This window comes from Somniosus microcephalus, chromosome 7 (assembly GCF_052327205.1).
Source record: "Somniosus microcephalus isolate GS21.2 chromosome 7, FLI_Smic_1.0, whole genome shotgun sequence".
NCBI classification, from domain to species: domain Eukaryota; kingdom Metazoa; phylum Chordata; class Chondrichthyes; order Squaliformes; family Somniosidae; genus Somniosus; species Somniosus microcephalus.
In genome coordinates this window covers 240,663,654-240,687,614 of record NC_140993.1, presented here as the reverse complement: position 1 = coordinate 240,687,614, position 23,961 = coordinate 240,663,654, and the positions used below count along the sequence as shown (strand labels likewise).

The following is a 23,961-nucleotide window of genomic DNA, read 5'->3' as shown; positions in this document are numbered from 1 at the left end:
CAATCTGGCCGGCTGCTGGCTGGGAAACGGAGAAAAAAATTCAAATGAGATCCTGCTGTTAAATTGAAAAGGACCGCCACATTCCGCACATTTCTGGGTTTCGCGGCCACTGCGGCCCTCCCACTCCCTCCCCACCTTCCCGTAAATATCGGGGCCTTGGTTGCTCTATTTTTGCTGACCTCAAGTGAAACTCCCACAGTTCCTCCATCATTAAGGCTGCCACCATTTCCACTTTTGGACAAGTTGTATAGCTACTGTAAAACAGAAGCCGGTATCTGAGATCAGGAAAAGCTGCGTTGGTGCTGGAGGAGCTGGATTTCATTTGCCGATCATTTCAGGTGGTAGGCCAGCCATAATAAATGGTGCATTTTATTCTGTACAGATCCCATATGATATGCACATGACACATGTATCCATCATAACTTTTAACGTTGTGTGCGTTGTGCAGAATGGTCTGAAGTGTGAAAATGGACGCAATATGTGTACCATTTATTGAAGTTTCAGTATAGGTGATAATGAGTGACTCGGATTCCAACTGGTCATAGCATAATGGGCCTAACAGCACAGAAAGGATGTCGGAGCCTTGACAGCTTTGTTCATTGCCTCAACTTCACATTTAGGAAGAAGGGTTGGAAGAAATCAAAGAATGCATGAAAATTTCTGACTCGAGAATGGATAAGAAGATGCACGAGGTCCTGAAGGAATTTACAACCCGATGCAGGTAAAATACTGAAATGGCTGACTGATATATTAACCATCCCAAAGCGAATATAGCAATAAAACTAATAAAACACCCTGAACGCCTTTTGACTTCCAGATTTGCATTGCAATCTGTTTAGCTGCTTAAGAACATTTTATGAATACATAGGATTACATACATAGGATATACGGCACAGAAACAGGCCATTCGGCCCAACCAGTTTATGCTCCACTTGGGCAAATAGATTTTGGCTGAAATTTAATGTGAAGGAATGTGAGGTAATATGTTTTGGGAAGAAGAATAAGGAGAAGACTAAAAGGAGCAGAAGAATAGAAACACTTCAAGGTAGAGATGCAGAAATCTTTAAACGGAAGACAGCATGTTAATAAAACTATATTATAAAAAACTGTATGGAATCTAAGGTTTTATAAATAGGAACAAAGAGGTAAGCCAAACATATACAAGTTCTGATGAAGGGTTTCGACCTGAACCGTTGACTCTATTTCTCTCTCCACGGATGTTGCCTGGCCTGCTGAGTTTCTCCAGCGTTTTCTGTTGTTATTTCGGATTTCCAGCATCCGCAGTATTTTGCTATCGTATACAAATTATTGCTCAGGTAGCAGCCAGAATATTGGCCCGTATTTTACGGGGCCTATGACTGCGTACGCATAGTGTATGCCGTTGTAAGTGTCCCACAAGTTCTGTGTTTCCGCATGCGATGCGCATGCACGAAATCCCGGAACTTGTGATCTGTCAAGTTTCTCCTTGATGGGTCTACCCATCCGTTACAAATTCACTTTCGCTGGCGCAGGGTTGGGCTATTTGCCCAACTACTGTCCAGCAACTACCCACCAAACCCTTACGCCATTGGTTGGCCTGGCCCACATGATCCCAGGGATGCTCGTGAACCATGTGCGTGTCTGGGATGCATGGGCCTTTACGCAGGCGTAGGCCTACAGGCCCAGGACCGCAAGATGCCATAGCTCCGGAGACACCAGGTAAGTACAAACTTTTCTTGCGGTTCGGAGACATATGTGGGCGGCAAGCCTCCGACCGCAATTTCCAGGCCAATGTGTCCTGTTTTAAGCAGTCTAATTTAGGAAGGAGATCAAGGTTATGATGAGAACACAGACTTACTAAGGCGATAACATGGATGAGATTTAATTATGAGGAGAGGCTAGAGACACTTTTCAGTCAAACAGAAAAGGTTAAGAGGCTATCTAATAGAGATGTTCAAAATAACAAGGGATTTTGGTTCGCTAAATAGGGAGAACTATTTCCACTTGAGGTTATAAATTTAAGATAATCACCGAAAGAATGAAGGAAGAGGTTAGGAGTATTTTTTTAACGTTGAGGGTTAGGGCATGGCTTTCCCTAACAGAAACAGTGCTGAAAACAGAAGCTATAATAGCTTTTAAAAGGTAGTGGATAACTATTTGAAAAGTAAAAACTTAGAGTATGGAAAAAGGACAGAGTAATGGAATTAAGTCTGTAGCAATTTCAGTATATGTGTAAAGGGCCAAATGGCCTCCTTCTGGGATATAAAACACTCTAAGAATTGGTTGTATTGTGCATTGCATCGGGATAAACTAAAAAAAACTATTTGCAAAGATTAGAGGTGAGATCATGTCTATTCGTGTACCTGAATCCACTGCAATAATGTAGGCGTTAACTCATTTCCAATAAACTGGTTAATGTCTTCACCAAAATAGTGGACAAATGAAGTTCATGTTAACAACCTCAACTCCATTAGGAATGGCTATGACAGCCTTTACTGAGGAACAAATTGGGACTAGGTAATGAGTTACTTTTATCTAGAATTTAAGTGCATTGGATTTGAATATAAATTGATTTGACTGTATTTTATTTAAAATATAAGTACAAAGACCGTAAATGAATCAGGAAATGTAAACAGAGAGTTAATTGGGCAATGAAAGGATTGCATTGTTTAACTCTCTATGCAGGATGTCACATTACTTTATCGTGGACTTTGACTTGAATGTAAAGTTATTCCAGGTAAGGAAAGATTAGCGGCTGTAGGTAATAACTTTATCAAATACAGTACTTCAATTTGAATATGTGGGGAGGTTATGCGAGTGCAATGCAAATGCAAATATCACTGGTGTGGAAATACTGCTCCGTTGTGGCACTGGTGAACTGGATTGTCCCATTCTCAGAATGCATAGGTTGGAATGTGTTACTAGGCAGTAACAAGTCAGATGACATAGTAAACCACTAACATAGCCTGTTTCCACTTCCTCAGGACAACCCAGAGTGCTTCACAGTCGATAAGTGACTTTTGAAATGTAGTCAATGTTGTTATGCAGACAGCATATGCTAATCTGTATATTGGATATAGGTGATGTTCATAGGAACAGGTTTATTCTGTTTTTAGTAATATTTTTCAAACAAGAACAAGGGAGATTTCTGCGATCAAATCACATGACTGGAACTACAGGCTGCCCGCCCAGGAATAGCAGCGAGAGGCCTGGTCCCCTTTAATGGCTGGGCCTCATTAACATCCTGCCGGCCAGCTACCTGCCCGAAACAGGCATCCAGATGCAGCTCGCCGGCTTTTGGCCTACAAAGATCAGGCGTGGGCAGCGAGTTCGGAAGGGTTTCGTGGACGGGGGGAGTGGGGGGTTGGGGTTGGGGGTGGGGGTGGAGCGGGAGCATGGGCCGGCAGCAGACCAAATGTTCTTGGGGCCGCACGAAGATAAGTTTTACACTTACCTGGCAGGGTCACTGCTGGGTGTTCACCAGGCTTTACTAAGCAGGGCATCTGGGTACAATAGACAGTTAAAATAGCATCTGGGTCCGACCGAAGTGACAGGACTCTGATTTGCATATATTTAAGAGGCTTCCGCTCGAATCAGGTGGTTGCCACACCTGCCCATGAAACAGCAGCATTAAAATATCCACGAGTTGGGAAACGAGCGGCCTTGGTTTTAACTCCAAGAGTTAACTCCTGAGTTTCTCCTGTACTTTCTTCCCTTTTCTCCCTCCCACCCTGCCGGTGCTTGTTGGGATATTATTCCACGAGCTCCAATAGCATCCTGCTATCTCACCCAAGTGTCCATTCGTTATCTGTAAGCACAGACAGTGTGTGTTGGTGGGCTGTGCAACTGCAGCTGGCATCGTAGCCAAGTCCTATCATGTCTTCACTCAACATGACCGCACAGGGACCTTCCAGCAGGGTCACTGGATAGTGATCAGGAGCAAGAATCTTGGCTGATTTTTGACTTGCTTGGGGGTGCTGAGGCCAATTGTAGTGATCTCACATTTGAAAGTATTTGCATGCAAACAAAGGATAATAAATAACAAATGATTTATTGAAAAGAATTTATTCAAGGATTTTGATAGTTGCTTGATTGCAGGTTTGTTAATCAGAACCACTTGATGGAATTGCTGCCTTTTAACTCCTAACTCTGAGCTTACACCAACAGAGGTGAAATATCCACCCACTCCTCTAATTAATAATCAAACCGTTTATTTGTTTCTTAGACATTTTTCCACCTTTACCGAAAAGAAAATGGAAGGAGTTGATCAAACCGCGCTTGATAAGAAACGCCTCATCACATGCAGGCTGGAACTGGTAGGATATTGGCAGAATGAAGTGGACGTAAAGGCTGGGAATTTCCTCAAAACTGCTCCCGCTCCGCCAACGCAAGCCAGGCAGAGACCCGTTTAGTCACTTCCGACGAAGTTACAGCGGGAGCAGCTCTGAGGAAAACCCCGGCCAATTTTTCAGTGTGCTTGGCCATCATGACATGAAGCTCTTTATAATCATTATTATCAAAGGACAACTGCTAAAAGACAATTACATACAATGAGTTCCTATCTCATTGTTCTAGTCTGCTCCCCTCAATTATTTCTAAAGTAACTTATTGTATAAATAAGGAGTGCAGAGGCCCGAACCATTTCAAGGCCTGGGCCTCATATAAATAGAACCAGCGGGCCAGTGCAATATCAGGCGACCCTGAGGCTGCCTGGACGGCAGCAAGGTAAGTCCTGGGGGAGGAGGTTTGAGATCATGGGGGCGGGGGGAGTGGGGGGTGGGGAGGTGAGTGTGGACAGCCCAGGGTGGCAGTAACCAGATTATTTTTGTAGGGCCCAAAGCAGAAACTCAAATTCTCCAGATCAGTAACTTAATTTTCTTCTTCAATTCTGGGTCTAAGGCCTAGAAATTCACTTTGGGCCCGCCAGCTGGCGTGCGCCCAAAAGTTAGCGCTGAGCGCGGAGCCAGTTGCGACCGTCAGATATTCAGTTTTTGCGCCCCAAGTTGGAACCAGGCGCTATTCCAGGGTGTGCCCGCCCCCGCTTGGGGCGCTGAAACTGAATTTCAGCGCTCTAGGCGCCGCTGCGCCACCCGCTGCGGAGCAGAAGGCTGCGGTACTGCAGGCCTCCTCCTTCTCTTAAGGGGGAGGTGCCTGCAACGGGGAGATCGCTGCTGGATAGTGCCAGCAAATGAGCCCGGCACCACGGAGAAGTGCCGGGTTCGCGGAAGGCAGCTGGCAATGCCGCGGGGGGGGGGGGGGGGTGGAGGAGGCCGGGGAAGGAGGTGCGGGCAGGCGGCCGCCGAAAAAGCGGCCGGCCGCACCTCCACCTTAAAGCGCCCCACTAAGGCTACAGTACGGCCCCGTTTTCTGATCGCTGTTTGCGGCCGCTGCGGTAGGGGCGGCCGCAACTCAATATGGGGGTTGGGCCGGTAGCGGGGCGGTAGCGGGGCACTGCGCACACCGATGACATCATCGGTGCCGGCGCAGCGCTAACGGCTACCGCCGCCATTACCGCTGCGCTGAATATCAGCGCAAACTCCTCTATTGGCGCAGAAGCCCTCTTTGGGCGGTAACTGGCCGCAAAGCTGGCAGCGCCTTACTGAATTTCTAGGCCTAAGAATTTAGAAGCAATTTGTACATTACTGCCTTTGTTAATACCGCACAATGGGACCTGTTTTTATGATTTGAAGGTCGTTGGGGGCGGTGGGGGGGGGGCGGTGGAGACTGTTCAAATAATGTGAGTGCATTTTCCAAGTTGGACATTCTAACTTAAATTAGTATCGCTGTTTAAATTCAGAGTTACCCAAAGACCAACGATATACAGGACTAATAATATAAACAATGTAGGAACACTCCTGCTCCCTCTGGCCCCACACAAATAATTTAAAACGGACCTTTTTGGGGCCTGTATCACTGGTCGGAGGGTGCACAGCTCAGGCGCCACTCAGTTCTGTCCTAAAATGGCAATCGGGCTCCTTTGTATGTGGAGTTGCCAACTCTGGTTCAACGTATTCCTGGAGGGATCATCACATGACCTTCCACCTCCAACTATCCCGCCTTCACACTGCCGCTATTGGTCCCCTTACATGTCCATCCTCGTGGCGCGCCACCTTCCTGAACCAATTGGAAAGTAAACAGACTCGTCATTACCCAATTGGATGAACCTTGACCGTCAGTCCAACAGCATTTTTCCCCCATATTCAACAACAACAACAACAACAACTTGTATTTATACAGCACTTTTAATGTCGTAAAACATCCCAAGGCGCTTCACAGGAGTGTCATAAAACAACATTTGATACCGAGCCACATAAGGAGAAATTAGGGCAGGTGACCAAAAGCTTGGTCAAAGAGGTAGGTATTAAAGAGCATCTTAAAGGAGGAAAGAGAGGTAGAGAGGCAGAGAGATTTAGGGAGGGAATTCCAGAGCTTAGGGCCTAGGCAACAGAAGGCACGGCCACCAATGGTTGAGCGATTACAATCAGGGATGCTCAAGAGGCCAGAATTAGAGGAGCACAGATATCTCAGGGGATTGTGGGGCTGGAGGAGATTACAGAGATAGGGAAGGGTGAGGCCATGGAAGGATTTGAAAACAAGGATGAGAATTTTAAAATCAAGGTGTTGCTTAACCGGGAGCCACTGTAGGTTAGCGAGTATAGGGGTGATGGTTGAACAGGACTTGGTGCGAGTTAGGACACGGGCAGCCGAGTTTTGGATGACCTCAAGTTTACATAGGGTAGAACATGAGAGGCCAGCCAGGAGTGCATTGGAATAGTCAAGCCTAGAGGTAACAAAGGCATGGATGAGGGTTTCAGCAGCAGATGAGCTGAGGCAGGGGCCAAGATGGGCGATGTTACGGAGGTGGAAACAGGCGGTCTTAGTTATGCTGCGGATATGTGGTCGGAAGCTCATTTCAGGGTCAAATATGACACCAAGGTTGCGAACAGTGTGGTTTAGCCTCAGACAGATGCTAGGGAGAGGGATGGAGTCAGTGGCTGGGGAACGGAGTTTGTGGTGGGGACCGAAAACAATGGTTTCGGTCTTCCCAATATTTAATTGGAGGAAATTTCTGCTCATCCAGCACTGGATGTCGAACAAACAGTCTGACAATTTAGAGACTGTGGAGAGGTCGAGAGAAGTGGTGGTGAGGTAGAGCAGCATACATATGGAAACTGACGCTGTGTTTTCGGATGATGTCGCCAAGGGGCAGCATGTAGATGAGAAATAGGAGTGGGCCAAGGATAGATCCTTGGGGGACACCAGAGGTAACAATGCAGGAGTGGGAAGAGAAGCCATTGCAGGTGATTCTCTAGCTACGATTAGATAGGTAAGGATGGAACCAGGCGGGTGCAGTCCCACCCAGCTGGATGACGCTGGAGAGGCGTTGGAGATGGATGGAGTGGTCAACCGTGTCAAAGGCTGCAGACAAGTCAAGAAGGACGAGGAGGGATAGTTTACCTTTGTCACAGTCACATAAGATGTCATTTGTGACTTTGATGAGAGCCGTTTCGGTACTATGAGTTTGGGGCGGAAACCTGATTGGAGGGATTCAAACATGGTGTAGGGGGTTTTGCTACTTGCTTTGGCCAGTCGGTTATGTCTCCGGCTGCCTTATCTCTGAGCGGTTCGGATCGCTCACCCCTTGGTTCTGATCCCCGGACTTATTGGCAGATAGTGATATAGACAAACGAGCAGACCAGTGGTTTGGTACAAAGAAAACCAAAATTTATTAACAGAGAAAATAAGATAACAATACTATACAAAAGGATGATATGAATGCAGTACACTTACACTTAACAAGGGAGGAGAAACGGCACATCGAGGGAAAATGGCTAAAATGACAATTCAGCAATCCCCTTAACTCCCACCCTCTACACCTAGCTAGATTATCTTGCGATGGGTCTGAAGTATAATGCTCACCGGTCTGAGATGTTGAAAGAAAAGCCTTGTCCCTTTGCCCTGTTGCCTGCCGATGTCACGTGGTCCCGCTGTTGCACAGACTTCACCGTCCAGGTAGAGATACCCCAGTAATTAAAAGGTCTCTGACAGGGTATCCTACCTCTCTGGATGGGCTCTCCTTCGATGGTCTTCTTCCTTGGTTGATGGCGAGGCAGGGCGCAGGAGGCGAGGCGAGAGAGAGCGAATGGCTTCTCGAGAGGCTAATTATACCCCCCTCGGTAGCCCTTATCTCTACGCTCAATCAGCTCATTCTTTTGTCTGATTTGAGCGGGCTGGAATTAAACAAAAGGTATCGATCTTGGCCCATCGACTTGGATGGCCGGTAATTGGTTCCTGCCGGTTCTGCAACTGCTCTCCTTTGTCCAACAGCTTCTTTGATGGGGGCCAGCCCAGTCTCGACGGCCCCGCTGATTATTTTGATTGTTTGAGCAAACACCTTGATGGCCTTTATGCGTAGGTCTGATTGTAATTGGGTTTGTCCCCAATGCATATGCAAAAGTCTTGTCTGGTTTCAAGATCCCCTTGCTGCAGACATTGAAATGCACAAGCTGTTAGCTTGCCAGGGTCCAAATTGAAACTGATAGGCTTTCGGTCATGAGGTCTGACCGCAGCCATTTTGTTGTGCCCTGGATTTTAAAACTCAGTCTGACCAGGGTTTCTTTTAAAAAACCAAATAAATCTTTGGGGGGTGGGGGGAGATGTATGAAATTTTCGAATCCTTCAGTCCTCCCTAGGATACTGAAACTTGCTTGAAGTGTCCAACCAAGGTGAGCAAAATTTCTGATCCCCCACAAATAACCTTCCCCTGTATTTACCTATCCATAATCCCTCAGCCCACATTTCCCGTACTTAGAGAAAACGCGGTGTACGACAGGCATCTACAGATGGCAAATATGATTCGTTACAAACAATCCAAGCGTGGAGGGGGTCCAACACCCCTGCACCACTTGGTACATTACAAAATTTTTATTCTGTAGTATCAAACAGTCACAATCTTTATTAAAATAACACAATGAAACGAAGAAACAATCTTTATTAAAAATAACAAACAACGACCATCACGTTTAAGTGATGTGACACAAAACTCAAACGGGTGTCTCTTCTTCCCTTCTTCCACCCGGGCATAATGTTCCTTCCACACCTTTTTAGGTTTAAACTCTAATCTGGGACCCTTTCTCCTGCACTGGATGCACACCAGGTAAAGAACTATCCCTAACTGACACACCACCAGGATGTGGGATGCCATACGGATCCAGGATGGGACCTCTATATTTTCAAAAACGTCCCACCAGGGTGGGGTCGTAATATCTAAAATGTCGGCCCCTATCTGGACAGTCTTCTGTTCCAGGGTATAGAAGTGTTGTTGTGACACTAAAACGGCTTTTAGCAATTTGGTGAGGTGTTCTGGGAGAGGGGGAATCTGATAACTGAAATGTGCAACATATTTCTGCAGGTGGGTGAAATTCTCTTTCACAGTGAGGTGAACAGTGGAGGGTTCAGGAATGGGGACAATTCGTAGTTGTGCCACTTGAACTTCTGCCTCGGGTTTGAAACAGAAACTGCTGTCACTCACCGCACACCAGCTATGCTGTCCGTACTGGTAGTGAGGCATTCCTGTGGTGACACAATATGTCCCACCTCCTATATATGCTACCTGGGGGGGAACATGGCCTTGTGCCATTGCCTCCATGGTGCAATTTATAGGTTTCGCGCCAGCAGCTCTGAACCCGCACTGTGGTTTGGAATAGGCATTCAAGTGCTGGGGACACAGGATTATGTGTACTCCCCGGCTACGGCACCCCGAGAGGTTAGTGCCCGTCATAGCATGCTCCCACTTTATGACGTAGGGCAGGACCGCTGTAAAACGAATGTGTGCACCCCCCTGAATGACCCCAATGTTCTCCACCCTGTACACCGGCGCGGGTCGGGCCGTCCCGCCCATGACCGGCATTCTGACTACTATCCCCATGACGGTGCGGTTGGACCGCCCACAGTCCACCGGGACTGGGTAGGCCTCAGAAGCTAACCGGAGCTGGCACGGGCTTAATGCATTCTCAAAAGGGTGGAGGGCTGCGAGGTGTTTGTTGCTGATCCAGGAGGGGATTAAACCTTGCTTTAAATCCTCCAGATTGCTGCGGCCCTCGCCCAGCAACCATGCCCCATACAGCACACACACTTCATTCTGCGCAGCTTGGTCAGAAGCATTTCTGTCCTCCCTAATGAGTGCATTAACCATTTTGGCATGTTCCTCCAGCTCCGCTATGATCTCCTTTAAGTGGAGTGTCATGGCCTGGTCCTCATGCAACTCGGAACCCACCACCTCATTCTCATTGATTAATATTTTCTTTAATTGCGTTTTTAAACCATTAATCTGGGTCTGCAGCTCGATGTCATCTAAGCTGTTGATGACAGAAGACCCCGTGTTAAAACCAGTTAAAACATTGTTAAAAGCATCCCTTCTTTGTCTCCCAATCCCGTCCAAAAGCTCATGGGTGTATAGTCTGGTTCTGTCAATGTCTGAAAAATCAAACTCATAGAATATACGGAACATATCTTTTAAGAGGGCTTGATACAACTGCGCGGTCTCTGTGGGGCACCACGCGGGTAGGTGTACCTCGGTGAGGTTTAAAATCACGGAGGCTACCGCGTAGTGCACCCCTTGATACAGCACCTGGTCTGTAGGTACTAGCACCAAGCTGTTCCCTGGTCCCTTGGTCGTGGCGGGGCATCCCTCTACTATCGTCCGTGACGTCGCGGTCGTGGGCAGGGGCTGTCGGGGGCGGGTCACTAGTTCAGTGGCATTAACTGAGATTGGGGAGTATGGGATTGCGCATGCATCCAGGCAAGACTCCCAGTCCATCCCCCTCCCGTTATCTTGCCACTGGCTGCTGAAAATGATGGAAATGCCTGTGGGGCAGGCCTTCTCTGATCCCCACATACAGACATAGATCCCCTGATCCGGTTCCCACCATTTATCCCAGCACACACTTAACCCCCCGTGGGTCCCTGTGATAGTCCGATGAGTGTTGTTCCCCAACCGTTCCCACTCAACTCTGGGGTTCCCCATGCCTTTACTTAGTTCCCTGAGCCACCACCACCTATCCAGGGGAACGTGTCCCTTGCATGTTAAACATATCCTTTTGCCCACGGTGACGCTAATCCTGGGAGCGACGATCCGTATCCTGGGGCACAGGAGGGAGGCCTCCCTGTAGGTGAACCCGGTCTGGCTGGAGTACTGGGCCGAATTGGATCCCAGCCACCCTGGCCACATCCCCTCGTGGAAGTAAGCGGTTGTCTCCTCCGCTTCCCGTACGCCGCTACCGTCGACTGCCACCGGCGCCCTGTTCCCCGAGCGCCCGAAGATGTGGTGGTCCTCGACGTCCCCTCTCCTACCGATGCTCAGCCCGACCAGGGCGAGCAGGATTACGCCTCCGTACATTCTGAAATTTCCTGTAATAGACATAAAGGCATCTAGCCAGGTTCCCTGGAGACTCGCTGGCTCGGGTGACGTATGGTCGGGTCCCGCGACCTCGACTCACACGGACAATACTCTGAGACGGCTTCATACTTAAATTGAACCTAACTGTTCCTTACTTAGAATTAAATTAAAATAGCCTAACTTAACACTATAAACTTAAACTACTAAAACCATATACATCTGTCGCCCGTCTCCGAGCGGCCAGCCTAATTCCTGCCTGGGCTGTTGCAGGCTGCTCCCTGCGGCGTGGCTTCACTGACTTGCACTTCTGGTCCCTTGCAGTCTGTAGCTGCTAGCTGGGGACCTTTGTCTTCCGACTTCTCTTTAACTCGGGAGGTTGCCCTTTCAAACTGGGGAGCCGGCGACCATGCCTTCCTAGGCTGGGGTGTCCGAGGAGACCTCCTAGGAAGTGCTACTGGTGGGGCTACCCTGGTGAGCAGACCTTTTGCTCGGACCGCATTCCTCGCTGGCTGGGGATCTTCTCCCTGGGGTCCCTCCCCTCCCAAACCTGAACTGGGGACCGGTAATCTCCCGCCGTCGGCTGCCGGTGGCTGAGGGTCTCCACCTCCAGGTTCAAAACCTGGGACAGGGGCGGGGCCATCTGGCTCAGGCTCCTCCTCCTCGGAATCCCAAAGGAGGGGGGGAGTGGTCTGAACAAGGTGCTGGGGGACTCTTCCCTTGACACACACGACTGCGCCTGTGTGTGCAGCCTGTGTGTGCGCGCCCGCTGCGGGCTGAGGATTTCTAACCTCGGGTTGGATCCCAGCTGCCTGCTTCTTCGCCTCCGGCTTAAACAGCTTACACTGGTTGATATGGAACTATTTTGTGCGCCGGGCCAATTTCACTGCATACACCATGGGGCTGGCTTTATCTACTATGCTATAGGGTCCCATGTACAATGGCTCTAAACTCCCCACTCGGGCGTAGTTCCTAACCATTACTTGGTCCCCTATCTCCCATTGGTGACTTTTGTTAGGCTTGAGCAGCAACCGGTTATTCCGGTGCTGCTTCCCCATGCTACCTGCTGCCTGCTCGTAAATCTGCTTCAGGCGCTCGAGGAGTGTTCGGGCGAATTTATCCCGATATACCTCCCGAAGCTGCCCTTCGGTAAGAACTGGGGCTAGGACATGGGTGGGGGTCCGCATAACCCTGCCAGTCATTAACTCGTACGGGGAATACTCTGTACTTTTGGACTGGCTGGCCCGGATCCCCATGAGGACTAGAGGCAGGACCTCCACCCATTTTTGGGGTGAGTCCACTGTCTCTTTCCTCAGCTTTTCTTTTACGGTGCGGTTCATGCGCTCCACAATCCCTGAGGACTGTGGATTGTGAGCTACGTGCCACTTCCCCTTGATGCCGAGCAGCATAAGGGTGTTCTGCATGACTTGGCCGGTGAAGTGGCTTCCCTGGTCGGACTCCACAAACTGGGGTAGCCCCCACTGCGAGAACATCTCCCGTACCAAGATCCTTGCAGTGCCCAGTGCTGTGGCTGTTCTACAGGAGAAGGCTTCTACCCACTTGGAAAACACGTCCACCAGGACGAGGCAGTATTTGTAGCCTCCCTGGGCGGTGGACAGGGGCCCGATGTAGTCGATCAACTGGATCGACTGCCATGGTCCCTCCACCCTCCTAACGTGTCCCATGGGCACCTTCCTTCTGTGGGGGTCGGGGTTGTTTGCAGCGCACACAAGACAGCTAGCACAGAACTCGCGGACGTCTTCCCGGAGTCCCGGCCACCATCCCGCCTGTTCCATCCGTTGCCAGGTGGTCTCAGGCCCGGGGTGTCCTGCTCCTGGACCCTCATGGGCCAGTTGAAGGAACTCCCTCCGGTGCTGCTGGGGTACTACCCACTGTTCTTCTTTGAACAGCACGCCTTCCCTTATGGAGAGGGCCACTGCGCCGTAAGGGCCTTCTAACTTCCTGACCTCCATTACTGCACTAATGACAGTTTTCAGGACAGGGTCCTGGGCTTGGACCGTTTTAAGATCCGGGGCTAATGCTACTCCTAAGCTCCTCTGGGTCCCATCTCTGCCTCTAACTGCCGCCACGGGCATGGACCCATAGGGGTCCCAGAAAGTGTCGATGCGGGCACCCTCCTTGGCCAGCGTGTCAGCTTGCTGGTTACCCTGGCCGCGGGGTTCTGTGGAGGAGTGGGCCTTCACTTTGTGGATGAAGATCTCGCCTTCCTCCCCCACGGCTGCCAGGATTTTCTCCAGCAGGGGTTTTACTGTTAAGGGTCTCCCGTCGGCGGAGGTATACCCGCAGCGAGACCAAATGGCCAGGTATTCCATGCACGAATTGCAAGTGAACATGCTGTCCGAGCAAATCGTGTACTGGGTAGGGAAGATTTCGGGGTGGGTCAGGACGTACACCACCGCGGACAGCTCCGCCTGCTGGGCGCTCATGGTACTGGGGAGCTTGATCGCCAGGGCAATGTTTGCCGTTGGGTCATAAACTCCAGACCCTGTGAGTCGTTCGCCAGCAGATACCATGCTGGAACCGTCTACATAGATCTCACGGCCTGTGGGATGCATCCCGTCCCGTAAACCTATGTTCACCTCCCATACCCCTTCTATGGAACACCGATGGGCTGTTCCCGGATATACCATATTGGCCGCGAGCTTTGACTCGCAAAGGCCCCTCACCTTCAGATCCATCTGCGAGAGGAGGAGGGTCCAGCGCGCAATGCGGGCACTGCTGACTGTCCCATCTTTAATCCTCCCGTCCAGAAGCATCTGGTGGGTGTATGATGTGTGAGGAGGGTGATGGGAGAGGTGTTGAGTCTGTGGTTTCAATTGCAGTTATACTGAATAACAGGACACAGACTACAGAAGTAAGTAAACAGGTCTTTAGTGATTGAGGGTCAGGGCTGAACTGGGATACACTTTGCTCCGCAGGGTTTATATACCGGTGTGGTCACCACCGGCACTACAATGTACAGGAGCCATCAAAAAGTAGTCCATCACCTTAAGGTATCCTCTTAAGGTGGTACAGGTTACATACACTACAATTCCTCCCCTTTTAGTTTAACAGTGTACACCCCAAATTAAACATTACATGGATAACATATATACAATTTACACACAAAACTGTTCAAAGATTCAGTCTCTGAGGAGGCCTCCTGATCCGGGCCGGATAACGCCTTTCAGGGGTCTCTGGTTCTCGTTGCTGGGGTGACTCATCCACTTGATCTCCTATGGATTGAACATCATCAGGTACGTTCGAGTCTGAGGTAGATGCTACAGGCTCAATAAGTTCTTCAACTGGTGTCTCTGCCGTAGACATGGGGTCGACCCTTGTTCTCGATTCCACAAGTTGGTCAGCATGACGTCGTATTACGTTCTCTCCAACGTCTACCGTGTACATCAAGGGTCCTTGTCGTGCACGAATTGTTCCCGGTTGCCATTTATCATCCCTATAGTCCCTGGCCAACACTGGTTGTCCTATTTCGAAACTACGAGTGGCCTTGTTATTTACATGCTGGAATTGCTTGTTTTCGACTTCCCTTTGCACATTGGGTTTTAACAAATCCAACCGGGACCGCAACCTTCTGTTATAGAACATTATGGCAGGGCTTTGATTTGTCACTGCATGCGTGGCGTTTCGATATGCCATCAGGAAATTGTCCACCTTGTGTTGTAGTGGAATATGGTCTTCACTCATGGCCTTTATCGCCTTTTTGAACGTTTGTACAAATCTCTCGGCCAACCCATTTGTAGCCGGATGATATGGGGCAGATGTATAGTGTTTCACCCCATTCGTTTTCATGAATTTCTGGAATTCTTCTTGTGGTGTATGTGCCTTTAAGAGCCCCAGGTGTGCGTAATGCCGGTAATTGCCACTTGGGCTATATAAGCCTGTGTATTGTGTATATCCTTTAGAACCCCCCCCCCCCAGACTTGCTTAGTAAATACCTATGAACCAACTCCTGTCTTCAGTGTCTTTATCTACACACGGACACTACAGTGGCGACGAGGATGGGATACGGACTTACCTGCAATTCGGCAGCACCTCAACGACATCGATTCCTCCAGCGTCCAGAAGACTCAAGGAAGTAAGAGAAACTGTGGTTTCACCAGCTGGCCAAGCTGGTGGCAGGTACTGCGCTAATCCTTCCTGGGCGTCAGGCTGAGGCTCCAGCGGTGGGCTCTACAGCTGAGACAGGCAGCGAAATCGGAGGCAAGCAATAACGGACTGGGAGGGAGCACTCGGGAGACGGCTGGCGCGGCAAGCAGGTCAGCGTTCAGACCTCCGTCGGGAACGAGTCTCCAACAGTAAATTTGAAAAAAAAACATAAAGAGAACGGGAACCGCAGTAAACAGCGTTGTTATCAGCAGCAGCGGCGGGAAAGCGCGGGAAGCGCCATATCTTGCTACAGAAAAAAAAAAGCGCGGGAAGCACCATATCTTTTTTTGAAATGCCTAAGTCTGGCAATATTGATGCTTTTGATAGCGAAACAGAGCCTAACTTTGGCAATATTGATGTTTTTGATAACAAGATAGAGGATTGGACCACATATGTAGAAAGAGTGGAGGTGTTTTGCACCGCAAGTGGAATAGAAGATGAGAAAAAAGCTTCAGTGCTTCTGGATCTAATGGGCGCAGAAACATACAAGCTGTTACGCAACTTAATCACTCCAGCCGAACCGATGGACAAGAATTTTGAGGAGATTGTTGATACCCTACACTGCCAATTCGAGGCAGGACTGGCAGATTCTCTGCAAGACAAATTCATCTGCGATCCCCTAAGTGTAGAAACACAAAAAAAGGTATCTTCTGGAAAAGATTTAACACTGGACAAGGCTTTCAGTGCAATAGGAGCGGCAAAGATACAGCAAAGGCCACAGGACTTCGGCACCCATGAAATGACACGGGGTTTCGAGAGATGTTATCGCTGTGGCAGATCCAACCATGACCAGAGGGATTGCTGGTTCAAAGAAAAAGCATGCAGGCGATGCGGAAAGATGGGACACATTCCACGTGTATGCTGATCTGAAAATAATAAAATCCACTAACGGGAAAAGAATCAATAAGGAAAAGCACAGAAAGGTACAAATGATGACGGACAGTAGCTCCAAAGACCAGAAGAGCGATAGCGACTCCGGGAACAAGAGACTAAGCTCTCTCAAATTACATAATGTACTTGCCAATGAAGATTACCAGACCATTTGGGTTACCCTCATAATAGCAGGGTCCCCAGTTAAAATGGAGCTAGATACAGGATCAGCTCTAACCGTAATAAATTGACGAGATTACGAGAGGCTATTTTCGCATATACCTCTAAAAGACACATCCATTATCTTAAAAACATATACGGGGCAGAAAGTATACCCCAAAGGAAAAATAAAGGTGCCTGTGGTATACAACGGCAAAGAAATACAAAAGTTGTATTTATACATTCTACAAGATGGTGGTCCACCGTTGGGACGTGAATGGATAAGGAAGATACGTTTAGACTGGCACTCCATTCAGGCACTGACGGTGACCAATAAGGAAAAAAAACAATGATGACATCATACCTGAACGATTAAAAGACATCTTGGCCAATGCCAAAGAAGTGTTTCAAGAGAAACTAGGAACCTTGAAAGGCATCACCGCCTCAATAAAAGTGGACGATACAGCAATTCCCAAATTTTTTAAGGCAAGACCGGTGCCATACGCAATACGTCCGGCAGTCGAGGCAGAGCTGGAGAATTTGGAAAAGTCAGGCGTATTATCCAAAATAGATTGGAGCGAATGGGCAACACCCATCGTTCCAGTCATGAAAAAAGCATTGAAAAATAACTCTGAGGAACAGAGAAAAATTCGCATCTGTGGGGACTTTAAGGTGACTGTAAACCCGGTCCTTCACACGGTACAGTATCCTCTTCCGAGGATAGAAGATATTTTCGCCTCACTATCCGGAGGGAAACGTTTCACAAAAATTGACTTGGCACAGGCATATCTACAGATGGAGGTTGAGGAGACCTCTAAAAAGTATCTCACAATAAACACACACAAAGGCCTGTACCAGTACAATCGACTGGTTTTTGGAGTAGCATCAGCTCCAGCTATCTGGCAAAGAGCTATGGAGCAAGTCCTGCAAGGGATTCCGGGGACTCAATGCTACCTGGACGACATCCTTATAACAGGAGAAAACGACAACGAGCACCTTGCCAATTTGGAGCAGGTGCTCACTAGGCTGAAAGAACGGGGCCTACGAGCAAATCGCCCCAAGTGCGAATTTTTCCAAAATCAGATATCATATTGTGGTCACATAATTAATAGGGAAGGGTTGCATAAGTCACCTGAAAAAATTGAAGCAGTTATAAAAGCCCCAGCACCTGAAAATGTTTCACAATTAAGGTCATTCCTGGGATTAATAAATTACTATCATAAATTTTTACCGAACTTATCAACTATTCTACACCCTCTTAATGGTCTTCTACAGACAGGAGTGATTTGGAAATGGAACGAAGACTGTAAACGTGCCTTCCATAAATGTAAAGACTTAATCACATCCGAGAAAGTTTTGGCTCATTACAACCCATCACTAGCAATCAGACTGGCGTGCGATGCATCCCCATACGGCATAGGAGCAGTATTATCCTATAAATTCCCTGATGGCTCAGAACGGCCGATAGCTTTTGCGTCACGCTCATTAAACTCAGCTGAGCGTAACTATGCCCAAATAGACAGGGAAGCACTCAGCCTGGTATGGGGAGTGAAGAAATTCAACCATTACCTACACGGACAAAAATTTACCTTGCTGACTGACCATCAACCCCTCATCTCCATATTCAACCCTAAAAAAGGTGTTCCCATTATGACAGCACAAAGATTACAGAGGTGGTCCCTTTTTCTAGGGGCACACCAATACAACATTGAATACAAAGGGTCAAAACAGCATGGGAATGCTGACAGTTTATCGCGCCTACCGTTGCCAACGATAGAAGAGGCACCTACAGTAGACCCAGTAGAGATATTCCACTCTACCATAGTGGAATGTCTACCGGTGACAAATTCTGCCATTGAAAGGGAGACAAGAAATGACCCTACTCTCTCACGGGTCTACGATTTAACAGTGAAGGGATGGCCAGCACATGGCGAACCACTGTTGCCAGCATTCTCGCAAAGAAGAGAACAACTGTCAGTGTGCCGAGGAACCTTGATGTGTGGATCCAGAGTGGTGATTTCACCCAAACTCCAGGATAAAGTACTAAAGGAGCTTCACGAGGGGCATCTGGGTGGAGTGAAAATGAAGAACCTAGCTAGAGCGTTGTATGGTGGCCAGGTATCGATGGAGACATCGAAGACATGACCAAGAGCTGCCTAGGATGCCAGAAGGTCCAAAATGCTCCGCCACAGGCCCCTCTACATGCATGGGAGTGGCCCTCATCTCCCTGGCAAAGGGTGCACATCGACTTTGCTGGTCCATTTATGGACTCAATGTTCTTAATCGCAGTTGATGCACACTCCAAGTGGCCGGAGGTAATAAAGATGTCCTCCACCACCACGGAAAAAACCATCACAGTATTAAGGACCATATTTGCCAGGAATGGGCTGCCGGAACAGATATGTTCTGATAATGGACCGCAATTTGTGTCTGAAGAATTCAGAAAGTTCTTAAAGAACAATGGGGTAAAGCACTACACGTCCGCCCCATACCATCCCGCCACCAATGGACTGGCTGAAAGGTTTGTCCAGACCTTCAAGAAGGCCATAAAGGCCATGGGTAATGAAGACGACAAAACTTCAGCACAAGGTGGATAACTTCTTATTTGCATATAGGAATGCAACACACATGGTTACCAACCAAACTCCCGCCATGATGTTCTACAATAGAAACCTAAGATGCCGGCTGGATTTGGTCAAGCCCAACATCCGAAGGGACGTGGAGAACCGGCAGTTTCAGGGCATGAATGAAAGGCCAACTAGGGCCTTCCAGATAGGCCAACCGGTTTTGGCCCGGGACTACCGTACCGAGAAATGGCAGCCTGGAACTATCTGCACACGACTAGGACCACTGATGTATACCGTGGACATCGGAGAAAGCATAATAAGGCGCCATGCTGACCAAATCATCAAGTCATCCGAAAAGGGACAACCTACACCACCACTCTATACATCTAACGATGAAGTAGAGACACCCATATCTACCTCCGATCCGGTGATACTGGAACCCGATGAACCCGACACTGGCATTCAAGCCGAATCAGCCTTGCCAGAAGAACCTACTACACCACCAGAAACTACTACACCCCCGAGGCGTTATCCGGACCGAGTCAGGAAGCCTCCTGAGAGACTAACTTATAATTAATTAATACAGCAATGTATATTATTTTGCATATAACATGTAATCAATAATTACTTAAAAATATGATGTACTGGTTAACTAAAAGGGGAGGAATTGTGGTGTATGTGCCTTTAAGAGCCCCAGGTGTGCGTAATGCCGGTAATTGCCACTTGGGCTATATAAGCCTGTGTATTGTGTATATCCTTTAGAACCCCCCCCCCCCCCTGACTTGCTTAGTAAATACCTATGAACCAACTCCTGTCTTCAGTGTCTTTATCTACACACGGACACTACACTTCTGACACGAACTGTGGTCCGTTGTCTGAACATATTTGCTCCGGCAACCTATTCCTTGCCAATATGGTTCTTAGAACTGCGATCGTCTTCTCAGAGGTAGTGGTCGACATCTTAATCACTTCTGGCCATTTAGAATGTGCGTCTACTGCTATCAAAAACATGGAATCCATGAATGGACCTGCAAAGTCGATATGCACACGTTGCCATGGGGCTGAAGGCCATTCCCACGGATGCAGTGGTGCAATTGGAGGTGCGTTTTGAACTTTTTGGCACCCTGAGCAGCTTTTAGTCAGATCCTCTATTTGTTTGTCAATACCTGGCCACCACACATAAGCCCTAGCAAGGCTTTTCATCTTGACTCCCCCCAGATGACCTTCGTGCAATTCTTTCAGAACTCTCTTTCTTAATTTCGGAGGAATAATCACCCTTGTTCCATACATCAATGTTCCTTGACATACGGACAGCTGTTCTTGTCTGGCTGAGAATGCTGGTAACAGTGGTTCGCCATGTGCTGGCCATCCCTTCACTGTCAAGTCGTAGACCCAAGACAGTGTCGGGTCATTTCGGGTCTCTCTCTCAATACCCGCATTGGTGACTGGTAAGCATTCGATGATGGTCGAGTGAAATATCTCGACAGGGTCAACTGCCGGTGCCTCTTCCGCTGTAGGTAGTGGCAGGCACGATAGCCCATCAGCATTACCATGTTGCTTTGTACCTTTGAATTCAATATCATATTGATGTGCCCCTAGGAAAAGGGACCATCTCTGAAGCCTCTGCGCCGTCATTACCGGAACACCCTTCTTAGGGTTGAAAATGGAAACCAACGGCTGGTGATCTGTCAGCAGCGTAAACTTTTGGCCTTGCAGGCAATGGTTAAATTTCGTAACCCCCCACACGAGGCTGAGAGCCTCCCTATCTATCTGAGCATAGTTGCGCTCAGCAGAGGTCAATGATCTGGATGCGAAAGCGACTGGCCTTTCCGGGCCATCTGGAAACTTATGTGAGAGCACTGCCCCGATACCATATGGAGAAGCATCACAAGCTAAGCGAATAGGCAGCGTTTGGTTAAAGTGAGCCAACGCTTCCTTAGAGGTGATCGGTGCCTTGCTCTTTTGAAAAGCCCGCTTACAATCATCGCTCCACTTCCATGGTATTCCCATTTGCAAAAGAGTGTTTAGCGGGTGTAACACCGTGGATAAATTTGGAAGAAACTTGTGATAATAGTTAACCAACCCGAGGAACGACCTCAACTGGGATACATTTTCCGGTGCAGGAGCTTTTACAACAGCTTCGATCTTGTCAAGTGACTTATGGTGGCCGCAGTACGAGATTCGCTTTTGAAAGAACTCGCATTTTTGGCGATTAACTCTGAGCCCATATTCTTTCAATCTGATGAGCACCTGCTCCAAAATCTCGAGGTGATCCTTATCGTTATCTCCTGTAATCAGGATGTCATCCAGGTAGCATTGTGTGCCTGGAATTCCCTGCAATACCTGCTCCATGGCCCTTTGCCAAATCGCTGGAGCTGATGCCACTCCAAAAACCAGTCTATTATACCGATATAAGCTCTTATGCGTGTTGATCGTGAGATACTGACGTGATGCTTCATCAATTTCCATCTGTAGGTACGCCTGCGCCAGGTCTATCTTAGTGAAGTGTTTCCCGCCAGACAGTGAAGCGAAGATATCTTCAATCCGCGGAAGCGGATATTGCACCGTGTGAAGAACCGGATTAACAGTGATCTTGAAATCGCCACAGATGCGAACCTTCCCAGGTTCCCCCGGCTTGTTGCTCAACGAACGTTTCATGACAGGAACAATGGGTGTAGCCCATTCGCTCCAGTCCACCTTGGACAGTACCCCTGAATGTTCTAGCCTTTCCAGCTCTGCTTCCACAGCAGGTCGTATCGCATAAGGCACCGGTCTGGCTTTGAAAAATTTTGGGTTTGCATGTTCTTCAACCTTGATGGTTGCCGTAATTCCTTTCAGTGTTCCAAGTCCCTGTTGGAACACCTCCTTAGCATCGTCTAAGATTTTGGACAGTCGTTTAGGTTTGACGTCATCCTCCTTACAGGCATCTACAGTCAGTGCTTGTATGGAATGCCAGTCCACATTTATTCTCCGGATCCATTCCCGTCCCAGTAGTGGCGGACCTCCATCAGGTAACACATACAAGTCCATTTTCTGACTTTCTTTACCATTGTAGACCACGTTTACTTTTATCTTTCCTTTGGGGTATACTATTTGCCCCGTGTACATTTTCAATACAATCTCCGTATCCCTCAGGGGAATGTGCGAGAATAACCTTTTGTAATCATGCTTATTCATGACCGTTAATGCCGACCCAGTGTCCAATTCCATCTTCACTTGGACTCCTGCAATCCGAAACATGACCCAGATAGTTTGGTGGTCTGCTGTGTTACCCACATTATGTATTTTCAGACAACCCAGTTGCTTACTGCTGGAGTCTGAATCCGTCTTTTGTTCATCCGAACTGTTCTCTGTCACCTTGTGTACTTTTTTGTACTTCTCCTGCGGTGACTTCTTGCAGCTGGTCTTCTTTCCGGACCGCATACTCTCGCTATGTGACCGGGTTTGCCACATTGCCTGCATTCTTTATCTTTGAACCAGCACTGGTTCTGGTCATGCGTTGTCCTTCCACAACGATAGCACTTTACTGTGCTCAATGCCATTTCATTGGTGCTGAATTCCAATGGCCTTTGCTGTATCTCTGCAGCGCCCCGTGCTGCTGCCTCGTGGGATGCTGCAATGCTGAAAGCTTTGTCCAGCGTAAGGTCCTTTTCCTCTGGCAGTCGCTTCTGGGTTCCTTCCCTTAGGAGCCCACACACAAACTCATCTCTCAGTGTGTCTGCTAGTCCTGTTCCGAACTGACAGTACTTTGATAACTTGCGCAGTTCTGTTAGGAATTCAGCGTTGCTTTCTGCTTTAAGTTGAATTCTTTTGTAGAATTTAAATCGTTCCGCTATCAGCAGCGGCGTGGGGTTTAAATGCTCCTGCAGGATAGTAACAATATCCGCAAAACTCTTTCCTACCGGTTTGTCTGGTGTTACAAGGTTCCTTAATAACCCGTACGTCTTCGCACCCATTGAGTTTAATAGGGTTAGTGCTTTCTTATCATCCGGTACCTCATTCGTTGTACAGTAAACTTCGATGCGTTCCACATAAGTGGCCCAATCTTCCACATCGTTATCAAAAGCAGTGATGTTACCCGTTTTTGGCATCCTTGCTGAGTTTCTCCTTCCCCTTTGGATATTATTATTATTATTTTTATTTTTTTGCCAAGATGGCAGCTTTTCCCGCGCTTGGCGGCTTTTCCCGCGCTTGTCTTCTTCCCCCGCCGACTCAAAATGGCGATTTCCGCGCTGTTGCCGTCCACGCCTCCCAGCGGTCCTTTATTTTCCTCTGCGTTGCTGCTCTTGTTCCCCCGCCGCTCCCGCGGTCCTTGTGGCCATAAACGCTTTTCTGGCTGCTGCGCGTCTCTGCCCGATTGCAGTCCGGCCCCTGACACCGGCTGCGGTCGCGTTCTCCGCCCTTTTGTCGTTTTCCCTTCCCTTCTCCCACTGACAACTCGGCTGACTTCCCCCCCGTGCCGCTCGATCGGGCTTACCCGCCGCTGTCGTAGAAGGGATGCTCACTGATGCTTGACTTCGTGGTCAGCAAACCAACCCGGGTTTCCGATGGCCTCCCGTGCGATGCAGGATGTTGAGGGCGGATGCCTTTTTCGACGCCCGTTTCTGAGGACGAAGCTTCCTTTGATGCAAAACTGCCGCAAGGTAAGATCAGACTCGTCGCCACTGTTGAGTCTGTGGTTTCAATTGCAGTTATACTGAATAACAGGACAAAGACTACAGAAGTAAGTAAACAGGTCTTTAGTGATTGAGGGTCAGGGCTGAACTGGGATACACTTTGCTCCGCAGGGTTTATATACTGGTGTGGTCACCACCGGTACTACAA

The 23,961-nt window shown here is 48.5% G+C and overlaps 2 protein-coding genes across 2 annotated transcripts in view; one reads left to right on the top strand and one right to left on the bottom strand.

Moving 5' to 3' along the window:
• The window catches only part of LOC147115177 (fer-1-like protein 6), a 904,394-nt gene that overhangs the window by 129,691 nt on the left and 750,742 nt on the right, over positions 1–23,961 (bottom strand). The gene's annotated exons all lie outside the window — the stretch shown is intronic.
• Positions 1–23,961, top strand: part of LOC147115183 (fer-1-like protein 6) — a gene marked incomplete at its 5' end in the record, with an annotated part of 214,587 nt that overhangs the window by 28,653 nt on the left and 161,973 nt on the right. Inside the window, 2 exons of the mRNA XM_085993912.1 lie at positions 621–721; positions 4,205–4,295. Coding sequence (XP_085850038.1) covers positions 621–721; positions 4,205–4,295 — 192 coding nt within the window. The remainder of the gene's footprint in view (positions 1–620; positions 722–4,204; positions 4,296–23,961) is intronic.